Here is a 24,143-nt window from a genome sequence, read left to right on the forward strand (position 1 = left end):
AAGTGAAACCTGAGAGCAAAGCATAAGTATGTGGATTATCTGAATAGGCAGATAGGCCAGAAAATAAAGGGTCAGACGCAGGGGTATCATTAAAGAAAGTGTTAAAACAAAGTAAACATGATTATGGAAACTAAACAGAGATAAATGTGAATTGCAAATATGAGGCATGTTCTTCCTTTAGTTTATAAACCCATTGAGAGAGGAATTTGTCATATGTTAGATAATATTTTGCACCATATAGCTATGACAAGATAAGCAGAATATTTTAATCAGCATCTAAGAAAAAAAGTTAAAAAAAAAAAAAAGGAAACAGTACATCCAAATAGGGTTAGAATAATCCAGGCATAAGTAAATACAGACATGGTTTTGGTGATATCACTGGAAAGTAAAAGGAGGAGGGCATCTAATTGATATTTTATAAAAGAGAAAAATTCGTAGAAAGAGCATAAAGAATTATTTGAGAAGATGAGTCACAGGGAAAAGCAAAAAGCACAATAAAATATGACAAAATTTTGAAAGGTGTACCATCTGCTGTTAGCATGCTGCACTGTAACTGCTCTTCCTCCACACAAGCAGCCACCTGATGGGCCCTTATATGTGTAAGGTATCAGTTGTTCCCCTGAAAGGCTTATGCCAGAATTGAGACACATGATTCAATCTGAGACACACAGATAGGTCTAGGCCACTTTAACGAAGGCATTGTCCTTTACTTATGTCCCATAATGCCAATAACTTACAACTTCAATTGGTTAAAAATATGACAGAGCATTATAATTTATTTATATTGTTTAAAATCTTATAAACCCTGCTAAGGTCTGTGTGTACATTACATGTATTTAAACTCTGTGTTGATTATTTGTTTTTGCTTCTTTCACATAACATTTCATAGTACATTTCTGTATATTAGTACTTCCTATACTTATAATTTTTTTTATAGCTATGGTAGTTTTTCCTCTGTTTGGACCATTTGGGATGTTTAGTTTATCCTCATACATAGTGTAGCCATAAAAATCTTTGTGTCAACTTCTTGACTTTTCTTTTGCTTACTTCCTTGGAGTATGTCCCCAAAGTAGAATTTCCAGGGCAGGAAGCATGTTCAGTTTAATATCACTTATTATATGTTTCCAGAGTTCTTTCCACAAAGATTTGGCTAAACTTACAGAGCTTTCAGCATTGTACCTGTTTCTCAATGTACCTGCCATCATTGTTTTAACTGTTATTTGTTTTTTGATGTTTTTATGTTTGTCATTTTTATTTCAATTTCACTTATTGCTAATCAGCCTACAAAATATACATATAAATGTGATTATTTACTCTGATTCTTATTTCCACTTATTAAGTATACTCTGAGAGAATAAATATATCCTCACCCACCCACAGAGAAAAAAAAAAAATATGACAGAGACTTGTGGCACTCAGCAAATGTAGCATAAAGTAACACAGCTCGAAGTGTATACTCACCAGAGAGCAGTAAAGCCACAGAACAAGAGAAGAAAGACCCCCTGGTGGTGGTCATCGCCTAAAGATCCTGCTTACTACATCAACTGTTAAGTCACCTGCGGAGGAGGAATGGACTCCCACCCCAAATTTGGTTCAAATGTCAAGAGTGATGATTTGACACACATACCAATAAGGTGTGAAAAGGTTCATTACTCACACAATGAGGCTTTTAAAGGGAGAGCTCCCAGGCAGGTCCAAAAGTGACTTAAGAGAGCAAGAAAAGGAAACTTGCTTGGGTTTTTTATGGTGGTTGGGATATGGGGCTAAGCTGACTGATGAGTGCAACTTCCCACTAGTACCAAGGGAAAGAGCACCTGGGCTTTCTTGTCAGTTTGCCCAGATGTGGGGCAGAAGGTGAAGAGACAGTGGTGAAGTTTAGAAGGTGTCAGCAGTCAAATACCAAAAATGAAGTCAGGATCTACTACAAGGTACATGATAAGATGTTCAAAATATTTTGTTATTAGAGAAACACAAATTAAAACAATAGTTAGAAATTAAAATCCATCAGATTAGCCACATTATGTGAAATTATTAAAAATATGGGCAGGGATGTGGAGAAACTGATGCCCTTGTATGTTCAGGGGATTGCAGACTAATACATCCAATCTAGAAAACAACATGTTTATACTTAGTGAAATAAAGTATTAGTATACTCAGTAATAAAACAATCCCACTACTCTTCCTCAAGAAATTCTCATTTCCTATAAGAATAGAAATTATTACAGTACTAGTTGTAGTAGCTAGAAAGTTGGACAAGTAAATGTGGTATATATACACACTATGAAATGTATGCGTCAATTAGAAGAAATGAACTAGAAAAACACATTGTAACATGAACCAATTTAGTTCTGAGAGAAAAAAATAAGAAACTGAGTAGGACATACAGCACAGTACCATTTCTATAAATTAAAATGACCAACAATTTAAATTTTACAAATACCCCACAAATACAAGGATAGATTGCAAACATATCAAATATAATAGAGCAGTTGCCTCTGGGAAGAATAAAAACAAACAGGAAGTGAGGATTAAAAGGAATAAGTAAAGAAATAAAATAAAATTTATTTTTAATTGTAAAATAGGGAATTCCCAGGCTGTCCAGTGGTTAGGACTCTGAGCTTCCACTGCAGGGGGGCACAGTTCGATCCTGGTCAGAGAACTAAGATCCTGCAATGCTGCAGGGTGTGGCAAAAAAAAAAAAAGAAAAAAGTTATGAAAGAAATAAAATAAGAAGGGGAGCTTAAACAGAGTGATGAATATATTGACTACAAACTGGGGACTGTAATTTACTCAATTTCCTGCACACAAGGTACAGAAACTTTTTGTAAAATATCAAAATTAATAAATTAATCAGAAAGACCTAGTGAGTGTTGTGTTACACTAGCCAGGTAGGAAGAAAATGTCAGGAAGCATAATTACTAATATCACATACAATAAAAAGCTGTCCCCAATTGTAGGTAATGGTACCCTCAAAAGTCAACAGTTGGAGGAGAGGCATGGGAGAAGATATAATAAGGCCATCTCTAGGTGACAATTCTGAAGCACTAAGGGAAAAGAAAAACAATGAAAAGAAATCAGCAGGAGTGTGACCCACAGTAATTTTTTTAAAAAGCAACTCTATGAGCCCCTGAATGTGTAAGAAAACGATTTAAGACCTTGATGGAGGTAAAAAGAATAAAAAAATGCTATAAAAAGGGAGGAAAAGCAAAAAGGCAGTATCTTAAATCCAAAATACCAGTAGTTGTAGCACATCCCTCCTAAAAAGTCAAGCAAAGTGGGATGAAGAGAGTGGCATGGACATATATACACTAGCAAATGTAAAACAGATAGCTAGTGGGAAGCAGCCACATAGCACAGGAAGATCAGCTCAGTGCTTTGTGACCACCTAGAGGGGTGGAATAGGGAGGGTGGGAGGAAGATGCAAGAGGGAGGAGATGTGAGGATATATGTATATGTATAGCTGATTCACTTTGTTATAAAGCAGAAAATAACACACCATTGTAAAGCAATTATACTCCAATAAAGATGGTTTTTAAATTAATTAATTAATTTAATTTAATAGACAACCAGCAAGGACTTACTGAATAGCACAGGGAACTCTGCTAAAAAAAAAAAAAAAGTCAAGCAACAAAGACACTGATATTGGAAGGGGCCTGAAGTGGGGATGGCATTTAGATGTCCAAGGGGCCAATATCAACTCTATCCATGCAGTTCCAAAAGTTCAGAATGTTGAGAAACATCATAATAATAGCACTTCAAAGTTGTCAGCCTCTGCCAGTACAACTGCAGTTCGGTTGTACTATCTCTTATGCTTTTTGTTCCCTACTCACCTAGATAGCTCTGGCTTGAGATTTCACCATTCAACATACATGGCTGTTCTCCCCGCTCCAAGTTGAAAATGACTTCTGGTTTGGGAACTTGACACCCTAATAACAGGAAATGATAAAATACTTGATTTCAGAGGTCATACAATGAAATATTCCATTTACTTTCCAGAAAAGTTCATGGGGAACAGAAGTATATTCATAATATTGTTAAGAACATAGGACAAAAAATAAGGACAAAACTATTACACACTTCAGATGTCCTGCAGTCTTTAGAAGTCCCACGTACCTCAGAAATCTCACAGATTTCAGAAATTCCACTGAGAAAGAAAATACACTCAATTAGGTACAGCCTTACCCAGCAGAGCTGTGCTTACCCACTGAGATCAAGTTGAAATAGTTTTCCAGCATTACATCCCTGTATAGACTTTTCTGAGCAAGGTCCAACTGTTGCCACTCCTCCCTGCTGAAGTCTACAGTTACATCCTTGAAAGACACTGATCCCTGGAAAAACACATGCTTATTCAATGTAAAGGATCAGGATTGCAGGACAGGAACAAGATGTTTAGAAACTTATTTTTAATAATTTTTAACATGATATGACATATAAGATTCCCACTAAATACCTAAATTTTACATTATTATTTCAAGGAAAAAATAAATATTAAAAGTATCATGCCATTCTTTCTATGGTTCTGATAATATTCTGGAGTTTTATTTTGTTTTGTTTTTATCTGTATACTGGTTACAAAAGAATAAGCTGTGAAAACTCATCAAGCTGCATACATAATTTGTGCATTCTTTTCTATGTATGCCATATTTCATTAACACTTCACTTAGAATATATCTTCTGCTTTTCACTTTGCACTCATCAATCTACTAAGTCAATTCTTTCTTTAAAAAAGATGAATAAAATAGGCTTCTTTTTCCAATAAACTGTGTGGTATTGGTATAAGTATAGACGATAGAATTCAATGGAATGTAACCAAGAATCCAGAAATAAACCCTCATATTTAGGGTAAACTGATAATTCAACACAGGTGTCAAAACAATTTAAAAGGGGGAAAATAGTCTTGTCAACAAATGGTGCTAGGACAAGTGGACATCCACATGCAAAAAAATGAGGTTGGACTCCTACCTCATGCCATATTAAAAAAATAAACTCAAAATGGATCAAAAGACCTAAATGTTCTTAAGTTTTAGCTAAGGGTATATCTTTGTGACATTGGATTTGGCAATGATTTCTTTTTTTTTTAATAGATCTTTATTGGAGACTAATTGCTTCACAATACTGTGTTAGTTTCTGTTGTACAACAGAGTGAATCAGCTATATGTATACATATATCCCCATATCCCCTCCCTCTTGAGCCTCCCTCCCACCCTCCCTATCCCACCCCTCTAGGTCATCACAAAGCACCCAGCTGACCTCCCTGTGCTATGCTGCTGCTTCCCACTAGATAACTATTTTACATTTGGTAGCATATATATGTCAATGCTTAGATATAAAATCAAAAGCACAAGCAACCAAAGAAAAAAATAGATAAATTGGACTTTATCAAAATTAAAAACTTTGTGTTTAAAAGGATACCATCAAGAAAGTGAAAACACAGGGAGAATTCTCTGGTGGTCCAGTGGTTAGGTCACTGCGCTTCCACTGCAGGGGGCATGGGTTCGATCTCTGGTTGGGGAACTAAGATCTCACATGCCCTGTGGCGCAGCCAAAACAAACAAACAAACATATAAAAGGTGTACTTTTAAAAAAAGAGAGTGAAAAGACAACCCAAAGACTAAGAGAAAATGTTTGCAATTATATATCTGATAAGGGACTTGTGTATAGAATAGATAAAGAACTCTTACAACTCAATAAAAAGATAAATGATCCAATTAAAAATGGATCAAGAATCTGAATATACATATCTGCAAAGAAGATATACAAATGGCCAAAAAAGCACATGAGAGGGTCTCAATATCTTTAGTCATAAGGGATATTGAAATTCAAATCAAAGAGATACCCTTCAAATTCACTAAGATGATTATAATTTTAAAAATGCTGTTTGTGCCTATTTGTATTTTTATGATTATTTTGTAGCAAAATAATAAATGACATTAAAATTTTCATTCTGACATTTAAAAAACTGCTTAAATCATTAGTCATTAGTCATCAGAAAAATACACCCATTAGGATGGCTATAATTTAAAAAAAAAAAGACACATAATAACAAGTGTTAGTGAGGAAGTGGAGAAACTGGAACCCTCATACAGTAAAGATGGGAATGTAAAATGGTGCAGTCATTTTGTAAAACAGTCTGATACTTCCTCAAAAGGAATAATATGACCCAACAGTTCCACTTCTAGGTACATACCCAATAGAAATAAAAACACTTATCCACATGAAACTTGTATAGGAATGTTCATAGTAGCATTATTCTTAATAGTCAAAAATAAAACCAGTGCAACGTCTGCCAACTAATGATGAATTTTAAAATGTGGTATATACATACAAGAGATTATTCAGCCATAACAAGAAATGAAGTATACTGATTTATGCTACAATATGGATGAATCTTGAAAATACTATGCTAAGTGAAAGAAGCCAGTCACAAAAGACCACATATTATATGATTCTATTTATATGAGATGTCCAGAACAGGCAAACCTATTGAGACAGAAAGAAGACTACTGGTTGCCCAGGGCTAGGGGGGAATGGAAGGATGTCGGCGTGGGGGGGTGGGGTGTGTGACAGCTAAAAGGTATGTGTCGGAGTAGGGAGGGAAAGAAAGAAAATGTTCTACAACTGTGAAAAAGGGTGCACAACTCCATGAATACACTAAAACCCACTGAATGCACACTTTAAATGGGCAATATATATGGTATGTGAAGGAGACCCTTTTGAGGCACTGTCATTTCCAGATGGCATACAATAGTTTGTGGCAGTCCAGTGTTTCTTCCAAGAATAACTATAAATGCCAGATGAAATACTGAAATCATCTGTTTGGAAGTACTGGAAGCTTGTTAGGTACTAAGACTCTCAAGAGAACATTGAAGATTTAAGTTGATGTACGCAGACACTTTTACACTGGGAGTATTTACCAATTCTGGGTGTGGCAAAAGGTGAAAATCCAGCTTTGAACAAGTAGAAGGCTACAGTTGGGTGACAGAGAAACCAGAACTCAAACACATGGCCAATTTTCCCCTCAGGACATCTGTCAAATTCTAGGGTTGTATGGGCAGAAGACTAAAAACTTAAGCAGAATAACCTCTGAAAAGCAAAGCAAAATTTTAGTAGTCTGGTAAGAAGACAGAGTTGGCATCTATCAGGAGGAGGGTCCACAGAGGACAAACCAGGCTCTCAGCTGAAAATCTTAGGTGGCCAGAGTGAACCAAAGGTAGACTATTATTAGGGCTTAAACTCAGCCTTGATTCAACATAACACTGTGCCTGACTGGATAAAGATGTTCATCTTCTACTCTATCTGCTCAGGGAAAGATGAAATCACTATTGAGAAAGATATCATAATCTAGATCTTCTACAATGCTTTATACATGTTTTGATACAATAAAAGAAATCCTATGCCTATCAGAAAATGGGGCCAAATATCCAAAACCAGAGGAAAAGAATTCAAAAGAAACAGTCCTACAGCACTTTGGAGTTAGAAGAAAAGATGGAGAATTTCATTAGAGAAAATGGGACTTATAATAAAGATATCAAATGAAAACTGAAAAATTCAGTATCTAAAATTAAGAACTGAGAGAGGTTTAATTGCAGAATACAGAATTACTGAAATGGAAGACAAGCAAACAGAAAATATACAAACCAGACCACAGAGTTTTTTTTTAATAAAATAAACACAAGTGCATGTGACGTATCACATGTACAACACAGTGAAAAGGAATAACATATTGTAGTCTGAGAAGATAAAGAGGGAGAATATGAGGCAGAAGCAAAATTTGAAAAAGTAATGGTGAATGACAGCAACTCAAAGATTCAAGAAGTTTCTCAAATCCCACTTTACAATACTGTAAATACTGACTATGCAAAAACAGTAACAGTAATATCTTGTGAAGTTTAAAATATGTGTAGAATTTAAATGCAGCAAATGGAATTAAGGTGTTTTAGTATCTACTGAGAAGGGGGAAAGGTAATAATGAGTTAAAAATGGATATTGTAATATCTAGGGAAACAAATGAAAGAATGTATAACAAGCAAGTTAACAAAATTAAAATTAAAATTTTGACTAATCTAAAAGAAAGTCAAGAAAGGAATGTAAAAATAATATTAAACAGACAGTTCAAACATAAAACTAATAAAACTGGATATAGGACTTCCCTGGTGGCATAGTGATTAAGAATCTGCCTGCCAATGCAGGGGACACGGGTTCGAGCCTTGGTCCAGGAAGATCCCACATACTGCGGAGCAACTAAGCCCTCACACTACAACTACTGAGCCCATGTGCCACAACTACTGAAGCCCGTGTGCCTAGAGCCCATGCTCCACAACAAAGAAGCCACCACAATGAGAAGCCCAGGCACCACAGCAAAGAGTAGCCCCAGCTCTCTACAACTAGAGAGAGCCCGTGCCCGGCAACAAAGACCCAACGCAGCCAAAATAATTAATTAATTAATTTAAAAAGAAAGAAAGAAAGAAAAAAAACCCCGGATATAAATTCAAGTATATCAGTAATTGCATTAAATATAAATAAACTAAACAATCAAATTAACAGCAAAGATTGAGACTTCCAGTTCAAAAAAAAAAAAAAAAGTTAAATGCATTCCACCCTATTCATCCTGCTAAATACCTACATTTTCTAAAAACCTAGAAATATATACAAACATCTTTCCACACCCTTGACTTTCTCTCAAGAGCATACTTTCCTACAGTGAAACTAATTTTAGCATCTTTTGGAATCTTGATAGCCCCCAAATTTCCCAAAACATCAAATCTAGTTCCTTTTTGCTCAACAGTTCTTCCTTCAATCTGTCTCTTAACATTCATATTTTACTATAACCAAGAAGAAGAAACCAGGCTACATCTTCAACCTTTTGCTTGAAAATCTCCTCAGAGAAAAATACAAGTTCATCATTGACAAATCTGCTTTTCACATAACTACAGGACAAAATTCAGCTAAGCTTTCTGCCACTGTATAACAGAGATGTCCTTTTCCTCTAGTTTCCAGTAACATGTTCCTCATTTCCTTCTGAGTCTTCAGCAGCGGCACCATCAACACCCATATTTCTATCAATAGTCTGTTTATAATAATTGAAATATTCTCTAAAACAATATAACTTTTTTCCTAGTGTGCTCCTCACTTCATTCTCAGTCCTCTAGCAGAGTTAACATTCATATTTCTATTATCAGTCTGTTCGAGGAAATCTAGGCTCTTGCTATTATACTCTTCAAAATTTTTACAGTTTCTATTCCCAAATTCCGAAGCCATTTGACATTTTTGGGTATTTGTTACAGCATCATTCCACTTCCAGGTACCAAAATCTGTAATGGTTTCCTATTGCTGCTGCAACAAATTGCCACAAACTTAAAACACAAATTTATTATCTTACAGTTCTGGAGGTCAGAAGTTGAAAATAGGTCTTACTGGGCTAAAATCAGTGTGTTGGATGCACTCCTTCTGGAGGCTATAAGGGAGAATCCATTTCCTTGTCTTATATGACTTCTAAGAGGCTCATGGTCCCTTCCTCTATCTTCAAAGCCAGCAGAGTAGCATCTTCAAATCTCCCCTTGACTCTGACCCTTCTGCCTCCCTCTTTCACTTATAAGGAACTGTGATTACACTGGGCCCTCCCAGATAACCCAGAATAATCACCCCATCTCAAAATCCTTAACTTAATCACATCTTCAAAGTCCCTATTGTCATGTGAAGTAACATATTCACGGGTTTCAGGAATTAGGATGTGGATACCTTTGGGGGTTATTATTCTGCCTATCACAACCAGTAAGAAAAGATGGCATAGTAAAAGTAAAAAGAGTGGCTTAAAATTTCTGAGTAAAAATGACTTACAATCTAGAATTAGCTATGAAATTACTGAGGGTAAAATAAAAATATTTCCAGACATCCAAGGTCTCAAAAAATTTACTTTCCACACAATACTTTCTAGAGAGCTACTGGATAATATTCTCTAAAAATGAAAGCATAAATCAGGAAACAGCCAGAAAACAAGAGCTCCAATACTTGAGAGACATGAAAGGAATTCCTAGTATCATGCCAAAGGGAGACCCCCAAGTCAGTAGATGAGTATCAAATAGAGAGCAACTTCAAGCAGGTCAAAGACTCTAAGGGAAGCTTCTTTCAACAGCTGAAATAAATACCTATATTCTGGAGCCAAATTGCTTGGGTTTTACTTCTGGCTTCACCACTTACTAGCAGTGTGACCCAGGGCAAGTTACTTCTCTGTGGATGTTTCCTTCTCTGTAAAATGAGGATAATGATTATAGATACCTCAAAGGGGTTATGATTAAATCAGTTAATAGAGAATGTTTATAGTGCCTAGCATATAGTAAGCCTATATTAATGTTTGTGATTACTGTTATTATCTAATATATTTTAACATATTGAGAAGATATTTATATACCTGGGAAGAATGTGGAGTTGAATTAGTGATCCAAATATGGAAAATGAAACAAATGATTAAACCAAACAATAATTAATTCCAGGTAACACAAAAAATAGTGCATAAAAGGTAAAATAAATGGTTCAGCTGTGAATATAATTAAAATAATCATAATAATAAATACAGCCTATTGATTTACCCAAAATTATGATATACCTATATTAGAAGGAGGGGAAGAAGAAATGTTCGTATAAGTGTTGAAGCCTTAAGTGTCTGAAAGAGAGTTAAATCCCTATTTTCCATTGTGCTAAGTCAGTAGAAACTGCCTAAAACTGAAAACCAAAAGGTACCAATATAAACATGTTATTTAGACATGGGAACGTAAATACTAAAAAAATTAGTTCAATTGAATTCAGAGTGATGTGATTACCTTTAAGAAACTGCAGTTTGAGGGATAAGAGAGCAGCTAACAGGTGGTTTGTTTTTTTTTAAATGAAGCTTCAAAAAACTATTTGATTGAGTAAACATATCTATAACCTTAATGATATTCAAAATTAAATATTTACTTTTAAAAGTTAAAATGCAAAGAACAAAGAGGTTAAAAAATTGAAAAAAAAAAAAAAGACCATGCTTAATATATAAATAACTCCTTTAAAAGAAAATCAATGAACTGACTTCAACCCCTGGAAAAACAGAGTAGATGCACTTGTCCCTATTCACCCACTAAGTACCTCTAGTAACCATAGACATTATCCATAAAGCAAACATAAGAAGACTGAAAGCTTAAAGAAAAAAAAGCAAACTGTCTAGGGACCTCAGGAACCAAGGAACTACACAGCATGAGTTTCCTGAAGTCTATTGACTCATACAGCCCTGACCAAGTACTAGAAAAGCCTACAACCCAGAAACACCAACAAAGGCACAACAAAAAAACTCACAGAAAAGTCTGCTCTCTCTAGCTAAAAGACCAGGAAAGGGGCAATCTAGAAACAGAAAACCTTTAGGCAAAACATGCTCCAGCCAAACATAATAAATAAACAGAAAACTCTGGGCCTGATCCCCTGCCCATCAGCAAAGACCCAGTGCGTAGCTTAGATTCCCACTCTTGCCAGGCTGAACAGAGGGGCCCCATCACGCTCCAATGGAGTGGTATGGAAAAAGAAAAAAGCCAAGTGGAGTTTTGGGACTTTCATCCATGCATAGTAGTAATGAAAGAAAAAAACAGAACAATATCCCTCCTAAACATGATACAAAATCCTTAAAAAATATACTAGCAAATACAAATATATAAAAAGAAGTGTATGTCATGACCAAGTGGAAATTATTCAGAGGTTGCAAGGCTGCTCAATATGTGAAAATCAATCAGTGTAATCTACCGCAGCAATAAGCTAAAAAGGAAAATCACCTGACCATGTCAACTGATGCAGAAAAAGCAACTGACAAAACTCAACATCCATTCACTCAAAACTTTGCCTCACAAGGTGGTCCTTGCACCAGCAGCACTAACATCCTGTGGGAATCCCAGTCCTATTAAATCAGAATCTGATGTCATGTGCAAGTTGAAAAGCACTGCTTTGTAACTCACTATAGAAAACCTGTTAGTGAACTTCTAACAGGGTTGTTAAAGACACTGTCCTATCTCCATTCATCTGAAGATCTATCAAAAATTTTCTCAAACATCAAAAACCAGGAAATAGTTACTATAGATGAAATAAATTACTTTTCAACAATATAAACCATGTATTTCACTTCCATCATTGCTATGTCTTTCAGGAAGATCAGAGACAATTTTACAGTTCAAAGTTCATAACTGTGTGAAGCCACACAACTCACATATACCTATAATCCAAGCTTGACTTGGAGTTCATAATCTCTTCTTTACTTTCTCTGATCTTAGTTTTCATTTATTTATACTTACACATTTACTATATGGGTTAATAGATGCCTCCTAAAATCCACTAAAAAATAAAGAAAGCAACAAATAAATACATGAACAAATAAGAACTCACCAGGGGCTTGGTCATTTCTGGTTCTTCTGGGAAAGGGGCAGAGATCTGAAAAAACAGATTGACAGAGGGACCGATGAGAGAAGGAAGTGTGTCAATGGCACACATGGACATATACATCATTTAGTGTCCATGCAACTGACCCAAAAACTTATTCCTAGAATTACATTATAAAAAAATCATCCTGTGTTGCACAAAGATTTAAATCCAGGAGTTTTACCACAGCTAATACCAAAAAAAAAAAAAAGTTTAGAAACATCTTGATAACAATTGTGGACAGCTAAATACTTTATAGGGCATCCATAGACATAATGTCATGTAAAATTAAACTACTGTAGAAAAATGTGTTAAAATGCTAAGTAAAAATAAAAATATGTACCAAACAGTATGAGTCCATTTTCATTGAACAATATGTGTGTACATACACACATACATGAATGAATTCATGCACATGGAGAAAATTATCTGGAAGGAGCTGTATGTTAACAGATATAATATTTGGGTGATGGTAAAATTATAAGTAATTTGAATGTTTATATTTTTCTTATTTGCTAGTAAAAAGCAAAGTAACTTTTTAATGATTTTGCTCTGAGCTTCTGTGACCAGCCCATCACAAGTAGTGAGAACATCCATAAGTAAGACCAAAAAATGGGAGACTGCTAGCTTTTTCACTGTTCTTTGCTTACAGTTCTTTTTTTGGGGGGCCACACCCCATGGCTTGCGGGATCTTAGCTACCAGAACAGGAATTGAACCAGGACCCAGCAGTGAAAGTGCTGAGTCCTAGCCACTGAACCAACAGGGAATTCCCGCTTCCCATTCTTAAAAGGGAACTGTCAATGGAAACTTTGTCTTAACTACAACATAGTAAGTGGATTTGGTTCTAGTTAATAAACCTTAAGACCTAAGTCACTTACTGACAGAAGCCACTGTTTTCTAATGTTTTTTTTTTTTTTTTTTGCGGTACGCAGGCCTCTCACTGTTGTGGCCTCTCCCGTTGCGGAGCACAGGCTCCGGACGCGCAGGCTTAGCCGCTCCGGGCCTAGCCGCTCTGCTACATGTGGGATCTTCCCCGACCGGAGCACGAACCCGTGTCCCCTGCATCGGCAGGCGGACTCTTAACCACTGTGCCACCAGGGAAGCCCCTCTAATTTTTTTATTGAGTTTTCTAACATAAAGAGTTGAATTATTAGTACAAGAAATACACATATACCTTCCATCTAGTTTCAACAATTAGTATTTTGACATATTTGTTTAATCTTTCTATATAAACATATAGTTACATGTAAATGCATACATATATATGAGTATACTGGTGTATATACTTTTTCTTTGGCTGAACCATTTGAAAGTTGCAGATGTCATGACACTTCATGCCTAAATTCATAACATCAATCTCCTAAAAGATTATTATCATGCCTGAGAAAATTATTAGCAATTCTATAACACGTTAATATTCAGCTCATATTTAAAATTCCCAATTACCCCAGAAAAACCTTTTCTTGCTGTTTTGTTGAAAGCATGTTCCAATCGAGACTCATACATTGGGGACTGTGTCCCTTTTACCCTAGACCTATCCTCCCCAGTATCTTTTTATGATGGACTTTTAAAATTTTTGCTTCTAACATACACTTTCTAATATAAACAACATTTTGGTTACTTCTTTGCTAATTTTTTTGTGTGGTATAACTTATGTAAAGTACATTAATATTAAGTATACAGCACTTTCCCCTATTTTTCACATCTGCCATCCAGATCAAGAGAGAGAACACTTCTAGCACCTTTGGAAAGTATTAGGGAATCAAACCGTTATTTTTGAAACTTGTCAAAAAGCAAAAGAGTCAGTCAAGCATAACCAAACACTTCATGAAGGAATTTCTTTTTCTGCTTATATAATTATTCCAGCTACAAGTTGCCAACTAAAAATTGGCACTTGCCATCTGCCTCTACAAGGGTTAAGTCACTAGCCACTGCAGCTGCTGACCTTCAACACATCCTGAAAGGAGTTCAGGGTGGAGATCAGGAATGAGGCACTTGATGCTCTGGCAAAAACTGGCAGAACAGCCCTGCAGATAGTAAGATATTTTCAGGAGAATATTTTATGAGCCCAAATTCTTGCATCTCCTCATATCTAGAAAGGCATTAAAATCATTAACAGAGACATCTGCTCCTTGTGACTAGCAGCAACCTTCGCAGGACTAGCAGCAAGACTTTGCCAAAATGTGTGCTTGACTGTACGTACCACCCCCTTCACCTGAATCATATATAATAGTGACCCTCTCTGCTAGCTCTCGGAGCAGTTTCTCAGAGCTATATAAAACAGTCTCCTGGGCTATGGTCCTCATTTTGCCCCAAATAAGACAACTCTCAACTCTCACATTATGCATTTTTATAAGTCGACAAAGTAAAGGAATGGTAGAAATAGAAATGTCCATTTTGCACACATAATGAAATATGGATCTAAGAAACAATCGTCAATGGCTGCTCACATCACAAAACAGATAACCAGACATTATGTGCCTCCTGATCAAGTATATCACCTGGGAAGTAGTCTTGCTCCCCAGAAAACAAAAACAAAAAAAGGAATCTGAATCTGATCAAGCCTCTAAATCTTACCAATCCAATCCACATAAAATGATACTTTAAAATGTATTGTAATTTTTTAAGGTGTGATAATATCACCGTGGCTATTTTTATTAAAGGAATTTTACATATTGAAATATTTATGGATAAAATGACAAAATCTTTGAGATTTGCTTCAAAATAATCCAGCAGAAGAAAAAGAATATTGGAGGAAGGGATAGACGACAAATGACTGGGCATGAGTTGATAATTGTGAAAATTGATGGGTAATTGCGGCACGAGGGTTTCTCTCTAGTTGTGGCGTGGGGTTTTTCTCTCCTCTAGTTATGGCACACGGGCTCCAGAGCGCGTGGGCTCTGTAGTTTGTGGCACATGGGCTCTCTAGTTGAGGCGCACAAGCTCAGTAGCTGTGGTGCACAGGCTTAGTTGACCCGTGGCATGTGGGATCCTAGTTCCCTAACCAGGGATCGAACCCACATCCCCTGCATTGGAAGTCGGATTCTTTACCACTGGACCACCAGGGAAGTCCCCTAAATGAAGCTTCTTTATACTACTTTCTCTACATTTGTATTTTTTTAATTTTCATAGGAAAATTTAAAAAGTCATTTTTTAGATAACATCGGCTGAAAAAAATGCACAACCTAAAAGGTGAGAATTATGTTTTATTTGGCGGACTTGCTGAGAACTTAAGCCCAGGATGCAGCCTCTCAGATAGCTCTGAGAGACTGTTCCAAAAAGGTAAGGGAGGAGCCAGGATATATAGGAGTTTTTACAAAAAAAAATAAAAATAGGTAGCTGGAACATGAAAAGATTACTGTTAAAGAAAATCCACTGTAATAGCCTATATGGGAAAAGAATCTAAAAATAAGTGGATATATGCATAAGTATAACTGATTCACTTTGCTGTACACCTGAAACTAACACAACATTGTAAATCAACTATATCCAATAAAAATTTTAAAAAAAGAAAAGAAAAAGAAAATCCAGACATCTCAAGTTAATGAATTTAGCAGTTCTCTATGTATGGGAAGATTCAGAGTCTGGGCTCATTAAATCATGGCTTTGATATGCACCTTAAATATCTAGGGCCAGTATCCTGGTTTTTTTCCATCCTGAATCCCCTCAGGGTGCACAGTGGGGGCGAGTGCAGTGGCTGATGGATTGTTGACCACAACTTCCTTTGTTTACTGATACAGCAGATGACAACTTTCTTTGTCCAAAATAATCAGAGATCTCTGACTATAGATTGAATAGCAGATGATATTAAGGAGCTACTGTAACTTTTGTTAGGTGAGTAATGGCCTGGGGGTTATGTGGGGGAAAAAAGTCCACATCAGTTGGATTTGTATGCTAAAGTATTTGTGGGTAAGATGACATGGTATCCAAGATTTGTTTTAAGATATTCTAACTAGAACAAAGCAAGTGAGAAGAGATAGGTGAAACAACACTGGCAAATGGTTGGTAATTATTGAGACTGGGTGATGAGGGCATTTGTAGGTTCATTATAACATTTTCTCTACTTTCCTGTATGTTTGAAATTTTCTATAATAAAAACTTAAAAAAATAAATCCTCTCCCACTACAGGGAACAGCCTTTGAGTACATGACATGAGCCATGCATGGTTCGCATTGCAAAGGATCATGCTTTGTTTCAGCAAGTCCACCTCTGAGAAGATTCGTGCTTCTGGGCTTCCCTCTCCCCACTCACAGGAACTGTCACATTCCTGCCAAGCCAGGATTTGAACTGGATATGGGATCTATGAGACAAGCTCTTTTTGGCTGGCATGTTCACAATGAGCTTCACCTCCGTTTTCTTAGAACTCCAGACTTCCCAGGAGCCCTAAGTTGAGTGAGGGTCCAAAGACTGCCAGTGATTATCGGGCCAAGTTGGGCTGGAGTCTGAAAAAACGATCCTGAAGGTTCAACTAAGTGGTCTGACCTCAGGGCTCTGTGGAAACACAAAGGGATCCTGACAGAGAGAGTGCCACTCAGTGACAGCCTCTCAGCTGTCCTCGCAAGAGTGCATCAAACAGTATGGAACAGGGTGGCACAGGGGAAATATATGAGGTGTGGAGCCAAATCAACGTACATTTGAATCCCAGGTCTTCCATCTTCTAGCTGTGACAATCGGAAGAACTTACTTCAGTCTCAGTTTCCTCATCCTTATACTTTTAAGATAAACCAATTTTATAATACTTAAAAAGCACTCAGTCCATGTGTGGCACATAAGTGCTTGTTATATATTAATTACTGCTATTATTACAAAATCAGTAATCCACATAGAATGCAATTACTGTATCAAACATTATCTGACTTCACCAGTCCCTCAAGTCATCACCAACCCTGACACTCAATTCCTCACTCCCACTCCTCAATCTGCTTACTACAACTGTCAACTGCTGCACACTGACCTCACCCCAGCAGCCATTACTCACACATCAGAATCACTGGTTCCCTTGTCCTGCTTCCCACAGGCCGCAACTGAGGCAGAAGATAGATGGGTTCCAGGCTAGACATTTACAACCATCCTCTGTTTATATTTCTTGAGGCAAGAAATAGATGGGCTCCAGGTTAGACATTTACAGCCAGCTTCCTGTTTACACTTCCAGATAGAAAGAACACAGGAACAGGGTAAACAGCTGCACTTTGCCTCCAGTGGACACTTTAAGATAACAGTAATGGCAGGGGCAGACAGGAGCTGAGTCCTGCCCAGATAAACGATAAAGAGACCACATATTTCTCATGTTTGAGGTCAAGGAGACCTCCCCAACTACACATGCATAGAAAGGCTCCTCAGGGGTCAAAAAAGGGAGGGGGTGCCACCCCATAATAGGTGGTGTCAACCTTCCCACAGGCTTCTGCACTGGAATCCATCTTGGCAAAAAGATGTGCATACATGTGAGGGAGGGACCTAGGATAGGTCAGGTGTGGAAAAAGAAGTGAGATAACTGGTTAAAGATAAGCAAAGACCCAGATGAAATGCCTTATATAAATGATTTAACCACCTCCTTACTTCACTCCTCATTAGGGAGGATGCCCATACTCTTTCTCTCCGGGTGTGTATCTCTGCCTTGCTTCCGTCTTAACTACACAAACTGTTTCTCTATGTCTCTCCCACATGCTGTGCTGTGTCTCTAATAATAAACTTTGTACCTGTTTTTACGGTTTCTGCCTCCTTGAAACATTCTTGCTTTCAAATGGGGCAAGAGCCAGGGAAACTTTGCCCTTGCTGGTCTAGGGGCTAGGATTTTTGGTTTTCAGCCAGGCTACCCAGGTCCAATTCTTGGGCATGGAACTAAGATCTCGCTTCAAGCCACCACTCACTGCTCTCTCCACGAGATCACAATCACTCATTCTACAGTCCCTGATCACAGAACCTCCAACATCTCTACCTCATGGTCCTGGTTCTACATCAATCATGCCCTGAAAAGGAAAAACTCCTCCTGTGTATTTTTCCTCTATTCTCAACACTTCTGGCCACCAAATGTGTGTGTGTGTGTGTGTGTGTGTTGTGTGTGTTGGGAGGAGGGGGCCGCAAACCAAGCAATTCTACAACACCAGCTGGGTGTCCTACAATTTAACTCGGTTCTGACACCATCTACTTAAGAGTTAGCACTAGATCACACAGGTTAAGGGCTTAGTCCTATGAGACTGTCCCCACCCCAACTTCAGGTGCCAATCACAAGTTCAGGTTGTTACTTGTGCTCTGACCAACTGGTTATAATCAGAGGTTCCCACGACCTCCTCCTCAGTCTCCATTAATTTGCTAGAGCAGCTCATAGAACTCAAGAAAATATTTTACTTATTAGATTACCAATTTATTATAAAAGAATATAACTCAGAAACAGCCAGGTAGAATAGAAGAGATGGTTATGGCAAGATATGTCGGAAGCAGTGCATCTCTCTCCCAGAATCTCAACATGTTCAATCCAGAAACTCTCCAAACCCCACACTTTTGGGTTTTTATGGAGGCTTCACAATGTACAAATGATTGATTAAATAACTGGCCATTGGCAACTGATTCAACCTCCAGCCAGAGAGTGGGTTTCAAGTTCTAAAACGCTAATAATTTGCTTGGTTCCCCTGGCAACCAGCCCCCATCCAGCAATTCACTAGGGCCTTTCCAAACATCACTTCAGGTGTGGTTGAAAGGAATGTTTTATAGCAAAAAACCCCCACTAATTTCACCCTATCCCTTTGATGCTATTTCAAGAGACAGGAACAAAAGAAGCCCCTATAGCCCTTATCACTTAGGAAATAATAAAGGTGTTAGGAGCTATGTGCTGGGAACTGTGGATGAAACCCAAAATATATATTTCTTATTATATCACAATACCACATGTACCAATAACTGGCCTCCACACTGTTATCACTACTGTCGACTGAAAAAAAAATGCACAGCCTAAAAGGTGAGGATTATTATTTATTCAGCAGACTCACTGAGGACTTAAGCCCAGGATACAGCCCCTCAGATAGCTCTGAGGGACTGTTCCAAAGAGGTAAGGGAGGAGCCAGAATATATATGAGTTTTTGCAAAACAAAACAAAACCAAAACCATCTAATTGGAACATCAAAAGATTACTGTCAATTAAAGAAAATCCAGACATCTCAAGTTAATAAATTTAGCACTTTCCTATATATGGGAGATGCAAGAGTGTGGGCTCACTGAAATCATTCCTTTGACATGCATCTAACTATCTAGGGCCAACATCCTGCTTTTCCCCATTCTGGATTCCCCTCAGGATGCACAGTTGGGGGTGGCTGCAGTGGCTGATGGCTTGATAGCCACAACATACTTTGTTTACTGAAATGGCAGGCAGTGTTCTTTGTCCACACTACCCACAATGCATCTCCATCAGTGATCCCAAGACTCCAATTCCAGACATACCTGCACCTGTGATGGACTCTGAGAAATCACCCAAGGACTCCTACCACTATCCACACCACTCACTAGGCCTACACCATTAGCCTTTCCAACAAATTTACACACAAACACGCACACCAGTTGGAGCTCAATCAGTGAACAAATCTAGGAATATTTTTGAATTTTAAAGGTAAACTTTAAAATCTAAAACACATCTAAATCATGTGTGAAAGAACAGATTATTTACAGAAAAAGAATTAAGAAAATCAAGATGCCCCATCTGCAGTAATGAAAGCTAACTGACATCAGAAGTAGCATCTAAAGGACCACTTCTGTGAGGGCCAAAGACATTTTCAGAAATAAAAGCACTTGAAGAATATCTCTTATCATTACCTGAGGAAAATACCCACAAAAAGTATTCCAAACAAATGTAAAATAAGTCAGATGAGAAACAGCAAATGGAAAAATTGTTCGGCAATAATTTTTGCAAGAGATATATAATTATTTAAAAAGATGATTATGTGATAAGGAGGCCATTAAACAGAAAATTAATAATACTATCCTATGACAAAACATTTTAAACTATCTCAGGAAAAAAACAGGAGTTATCTGGGGTGTAGAATGGAAACAATGAACAGAAATTTCATCAATCCAATAAAAGTATGAAAAAGGAAAAGAAAATGAGTTAAAATAAATAGTAAACATTAAAACAGAAGGTATAAAAATCAGGTAAATCATTATTACACTAAACTGAAAAGGTAAAATTATCCTACTGACAAACAAAGACTAGGTTATAGGTTGGATTTGAGAAAACTAAAATGTATCTATTATAAGTAGTTAACCTAAACAATGAGACAAATAGAAATATAAAATAAAGACCTGGGCAAAGATAAATCATCCAAATGAAATGAAAGTGAAAACAAGGATAGCAATATAAATACCAAAGTGAAATTCAAAATTGAAATTGCTTTGTGTTGAAAAGAGGGATCCTGTAATAATAGCATCCAATAAATGAAAAAAATGATACAAAATGCATTAACCATTAGGTTTATGTGTGTCTCTCCCCCAAACACACACAAATAAATCTAGCAAAAAAGCATATAGAACTACAAAGTGAATTATTAGTGAGAGATTATTTTTATATCTTTTTCAGAATATGATGAATCAAGTAGACCAAAAATAGGAAAGAAAAAAACTTGAAAAATACTAACAGGCTATATTTAATATACATTAAGAGAAGTTTATACCACACAAACAGAAAATATACTTTCTCCTATAGCCATTGAACAAAGTTCAATGTAACTTGTGTAACTTGTCTTCAAGGAAAATCTTGACAAATTTTTAAAAGTTGAGACTTTGTAGTCTACAGTTTATGACAATATAATAAAATTTTAAATAAACAAAACATATCAATAATTTGGGAATGAAGAAACTCCAATAACTCAGGATCAAAGTGGAACATCAAACTGAACTTATACATTTCAAAGATAAAGATGTATATAGAAGAAACTTTATACCCCTAAACGTATCCAGTATAAAACTGGGAAAATAAGGGAAAGAATGGCAATTTACATAAAATGGAGATAAAAGAGAAACTATCTAAAAATAAAAAGATAAAATTAATATAAAAACAGAAGAGAGTATAAACACAATCGGTACTTGAAAATGACCAATAAAGTAAACCTTGAGATGATTGATAATAAAAAAGGGAAAGAAAAATGATACATAAATATTAGGAATGACACAGTAGCTACTAATCTGGATATGGAAGGGATCAAAAAGTCTCTAGCAAAGTGTACCATGATAACGATAAAGAAAATTTTCACATACAGAAGTATGGGGAAGTCATTCTGGCTTATACATGGTTCTGCCTGAACTTGTGTGAACACACACAGCACATCCGCTTTAACCATTAAAGTAAAGAAGTCTGTTTCGAAGATAAAAATAAATAACTCCCTTCCCATGGCATCCCCTTCCTAGACACCAAGGTCCTGCTCTCTCACTTTATATGTACTAAATCTGGTGCTCTTAAAACCTTGAAGGAATATATCCCTGTCATGTTTGATGTATGATTTTTGTTCTGATAAGGTATAAGACTATGCTAAAAATCATGCTTCAACCCAGAGGTTCCTCAGAGCCTTCTGAGACGCTATCTCCTGCGCTACAGTCCTCAGTTTGGCTCAAATAAAACTCTTTTCTACTCCTGTTATGATTATTTATTATTTCCATCAACAACTTTTAAAATATCAGAAATAGAAACAAACCAGTAATTAGAAAAAAGAGTAAATCAATGAAGATCTAGCATCCTTCCCCCTCAGAGCCTTCATTACTCAGGCCCCACAGTTATCCTCCCCACCCCCCACAGACTGCGGGAAGTCGTCCACAGATCCAACATCAAAGATCCCACAGACCCCATCACTCCGCCTGGGAATCCACCATCGTAGACCCCATCACTCCCACCCCATGTCTCCGCGGATCCACCATTAAAGACGCCACTATCAATCCGCCGGGAAGCCACCATCAAGACCACACCGACCGCTATTATTCCATCCACTGACCGCCTCCATCACTGACCCGATTGTTCTTCACGGACATCAGAGACACCTCTTCACTCAGCCCTCGGAAACTCCCTGCACTCACCAGCCCCTCACCCTCGCTCTTTCAAGACAGTGGTCATTTAATCACTGGAACGACAACAGCACCCACTTCCTTTTTCTGGATCCCTCCCTGTCCCTGCGGAATTCCTTAGGCGCCTCCTGGGTGTGCGCATGCTCAGTAGCGGCTTCTTTGCCAAAACTTGCCAGTATCCAGCATGGCGCTCTGCTGAACCCCGCCCCTCTCTAAATGTCTTAAATTTGAAGTCATTATGGCGGCGCCCCTGTAGTCACTCAGGCCTGTGGGCGGCCATGTTGAAGTGACGTAGACTTGTGTGTAGTTAAGAGTTGTCAGGAGGAAAGGTGGACCAGAGGTATGTATCCTGGAATTAAGCCAGGAACAACCCAGAGCTCTGGGTACCCAGAGCTCTGGGTGACCAGAGTCGGTCACCCCAAGTAGCCCCAGGCCTTTCCCCTACTCCTGTGGCTTCAAACACCATCAAACAATAATATCTAATCAGCAGTTATTAAACACTCCGCCCCCAAACAGTAGAATAAACATTCTATGCAAGCACCTATGGAGCATTTACCAAGGGATACCATAAGCTGGGCTGTAAAACAAATCTTATCGAATTTAATAGAACTGAAATCTTAGACAGTATTGATGGAAATAATAAGTAAACAATCTAAGATAGGAATATAAAAGAGTTTTATTTGAGCCAAACTGAGAACTGTAGCCCAGGAGACAGCTTCTCAGATAGCTCTGAGGAACCACTCCCCTGAAGCATGGTTTTTAGCATAAGCTTAAACCTTATCAGAACAAAGAGCATACATCAAACATGACAGGGGTATATTCCTTCAAGCTTTCAAAAGAGACAGATTTATTACATATACAGCGAGACAGCAGGACCCTGGTGTCTGGAAAGGGAACTTTATCTTTGAGGGAGTGTTAACATTGGAAGCTATAGGAAGGGAGTTATTTATCCTTACCTTTGAAACAGACATTCTTTACCTTAATGGTTAAAGCAGATACACTGTGTGTACTTGACAGGCCATGAGTCAGGCTGCTTTAGTTCACCCAAAGTTCAGGCTGAACCATGTATAAGCCAAAATGACTTCTCCATACCTCAGTATGTGAAAATTTTCTCCATCAAGAGTATGTTCTCTGGACACAATAGAATCAAACAAGAAACCAGTAACAGAAAGACAATGGGAAATTAACACTTGTAAATTAAACAACACAATTCTAAATAATCCGTGGGTCAAAAGAGAAGACTCAAGGAAATTTTTTTTTTTTTTTTTTTTCCCGTATGCGGGCCTCTCACTGTTGTGGCCTCTCCCGTTGCGGAGCACAGGCTCTGGACGCGCAGGCCCAGCGGCCATGGCTCACGGGCCCAGCCGCTCCGCTGCATGTGGGATCCTCCTGGACCGGGGCAAGAGCCCATGTCCCCTGCATCGGCAGGCGGACTCTCAACCACTGCACCACCAGGGAAGCCCTCAAGGAAATTTTTTAAATACATTGAAATGAATGAAAGTGGAAACGAAATGTATCAAAATTTGTAGTTGACAAGTAAAGTAGTGGTGAGAGGAATTTTATACTGCTAAATGTTTACATTAGAAAAGAAGAAAATTCTCGAATCGATAACCTAAGTTCCCACGTTAATAAACTAGAAGAGGAAGAGCAAAAAAAAAAGGTCATGAAAAACTTAGGG

General features: G+C 37.5%; 1 protein-coding gene across 2 annotated transcripts in view; it reads right to left on the reverse strand.

Annotated features, from left to right (window-relative positions):
- The window catches only part of ZNF484 (zinc finger protein 484), a 28,623-nt gene extending 6,107 nt beyond the window's left edge, over nucleotides 1-22,516 (reverse strand). Inside the window, exons 1-4 of one of the 2 annotated variants that reach the window (XM_029204047.1) lie at nucleotides 22,412-22,516; nucleotides 12,397-12,441; nucleotides 4,202-4,328; nucleotides 3,831-3,926 (exon numbers count right to left, since the gene is read on the reverse strand). In XM_029204047.1, the coding sequence (XP_029059880.1) occupies nucleotides 3,831-3,926; nucleotides 4,202-4,328; nucleotides 12,397-12,441; nucleotides 22,412-22,432 (289 nt within the window). In that variant the 5' untranslated portion in view covers nucleotides 22,433-22,516. Of the gene's footprint in view, nucleotides 1-3,830; nucleotides 3,927-4,201; nucleotides 4,329-10,145; nucleotides 10,173-12,396; nucleotides 12,442-22,411 lie in introns of those variants that run through there. The other variant, XM_029204048.1, reaches the window with a different exon arrangement.
- Between the last annotated feature and the right edge of the window lie 1,627 nt (nucleotides 22,517-24,143).

The sequence above is a fragment of the Monodon monoceros genome, unplaced genomic scaffold, assembly GCF_005190385.1.
Source record: "Monodon monoceros isolate NGI ecotype Baffin Bay Population unplaced genomic scaffold, NGI_Narwhal_1 Super_Scaffold_5, whole genome shotgun sequence".
Classification (NCBI taxonomy): Eukaryota; Metazoa; Chordata; class Mammalia; order Artiodactyla; family Monodontidae; genus Monodon; species Monodon monoceros.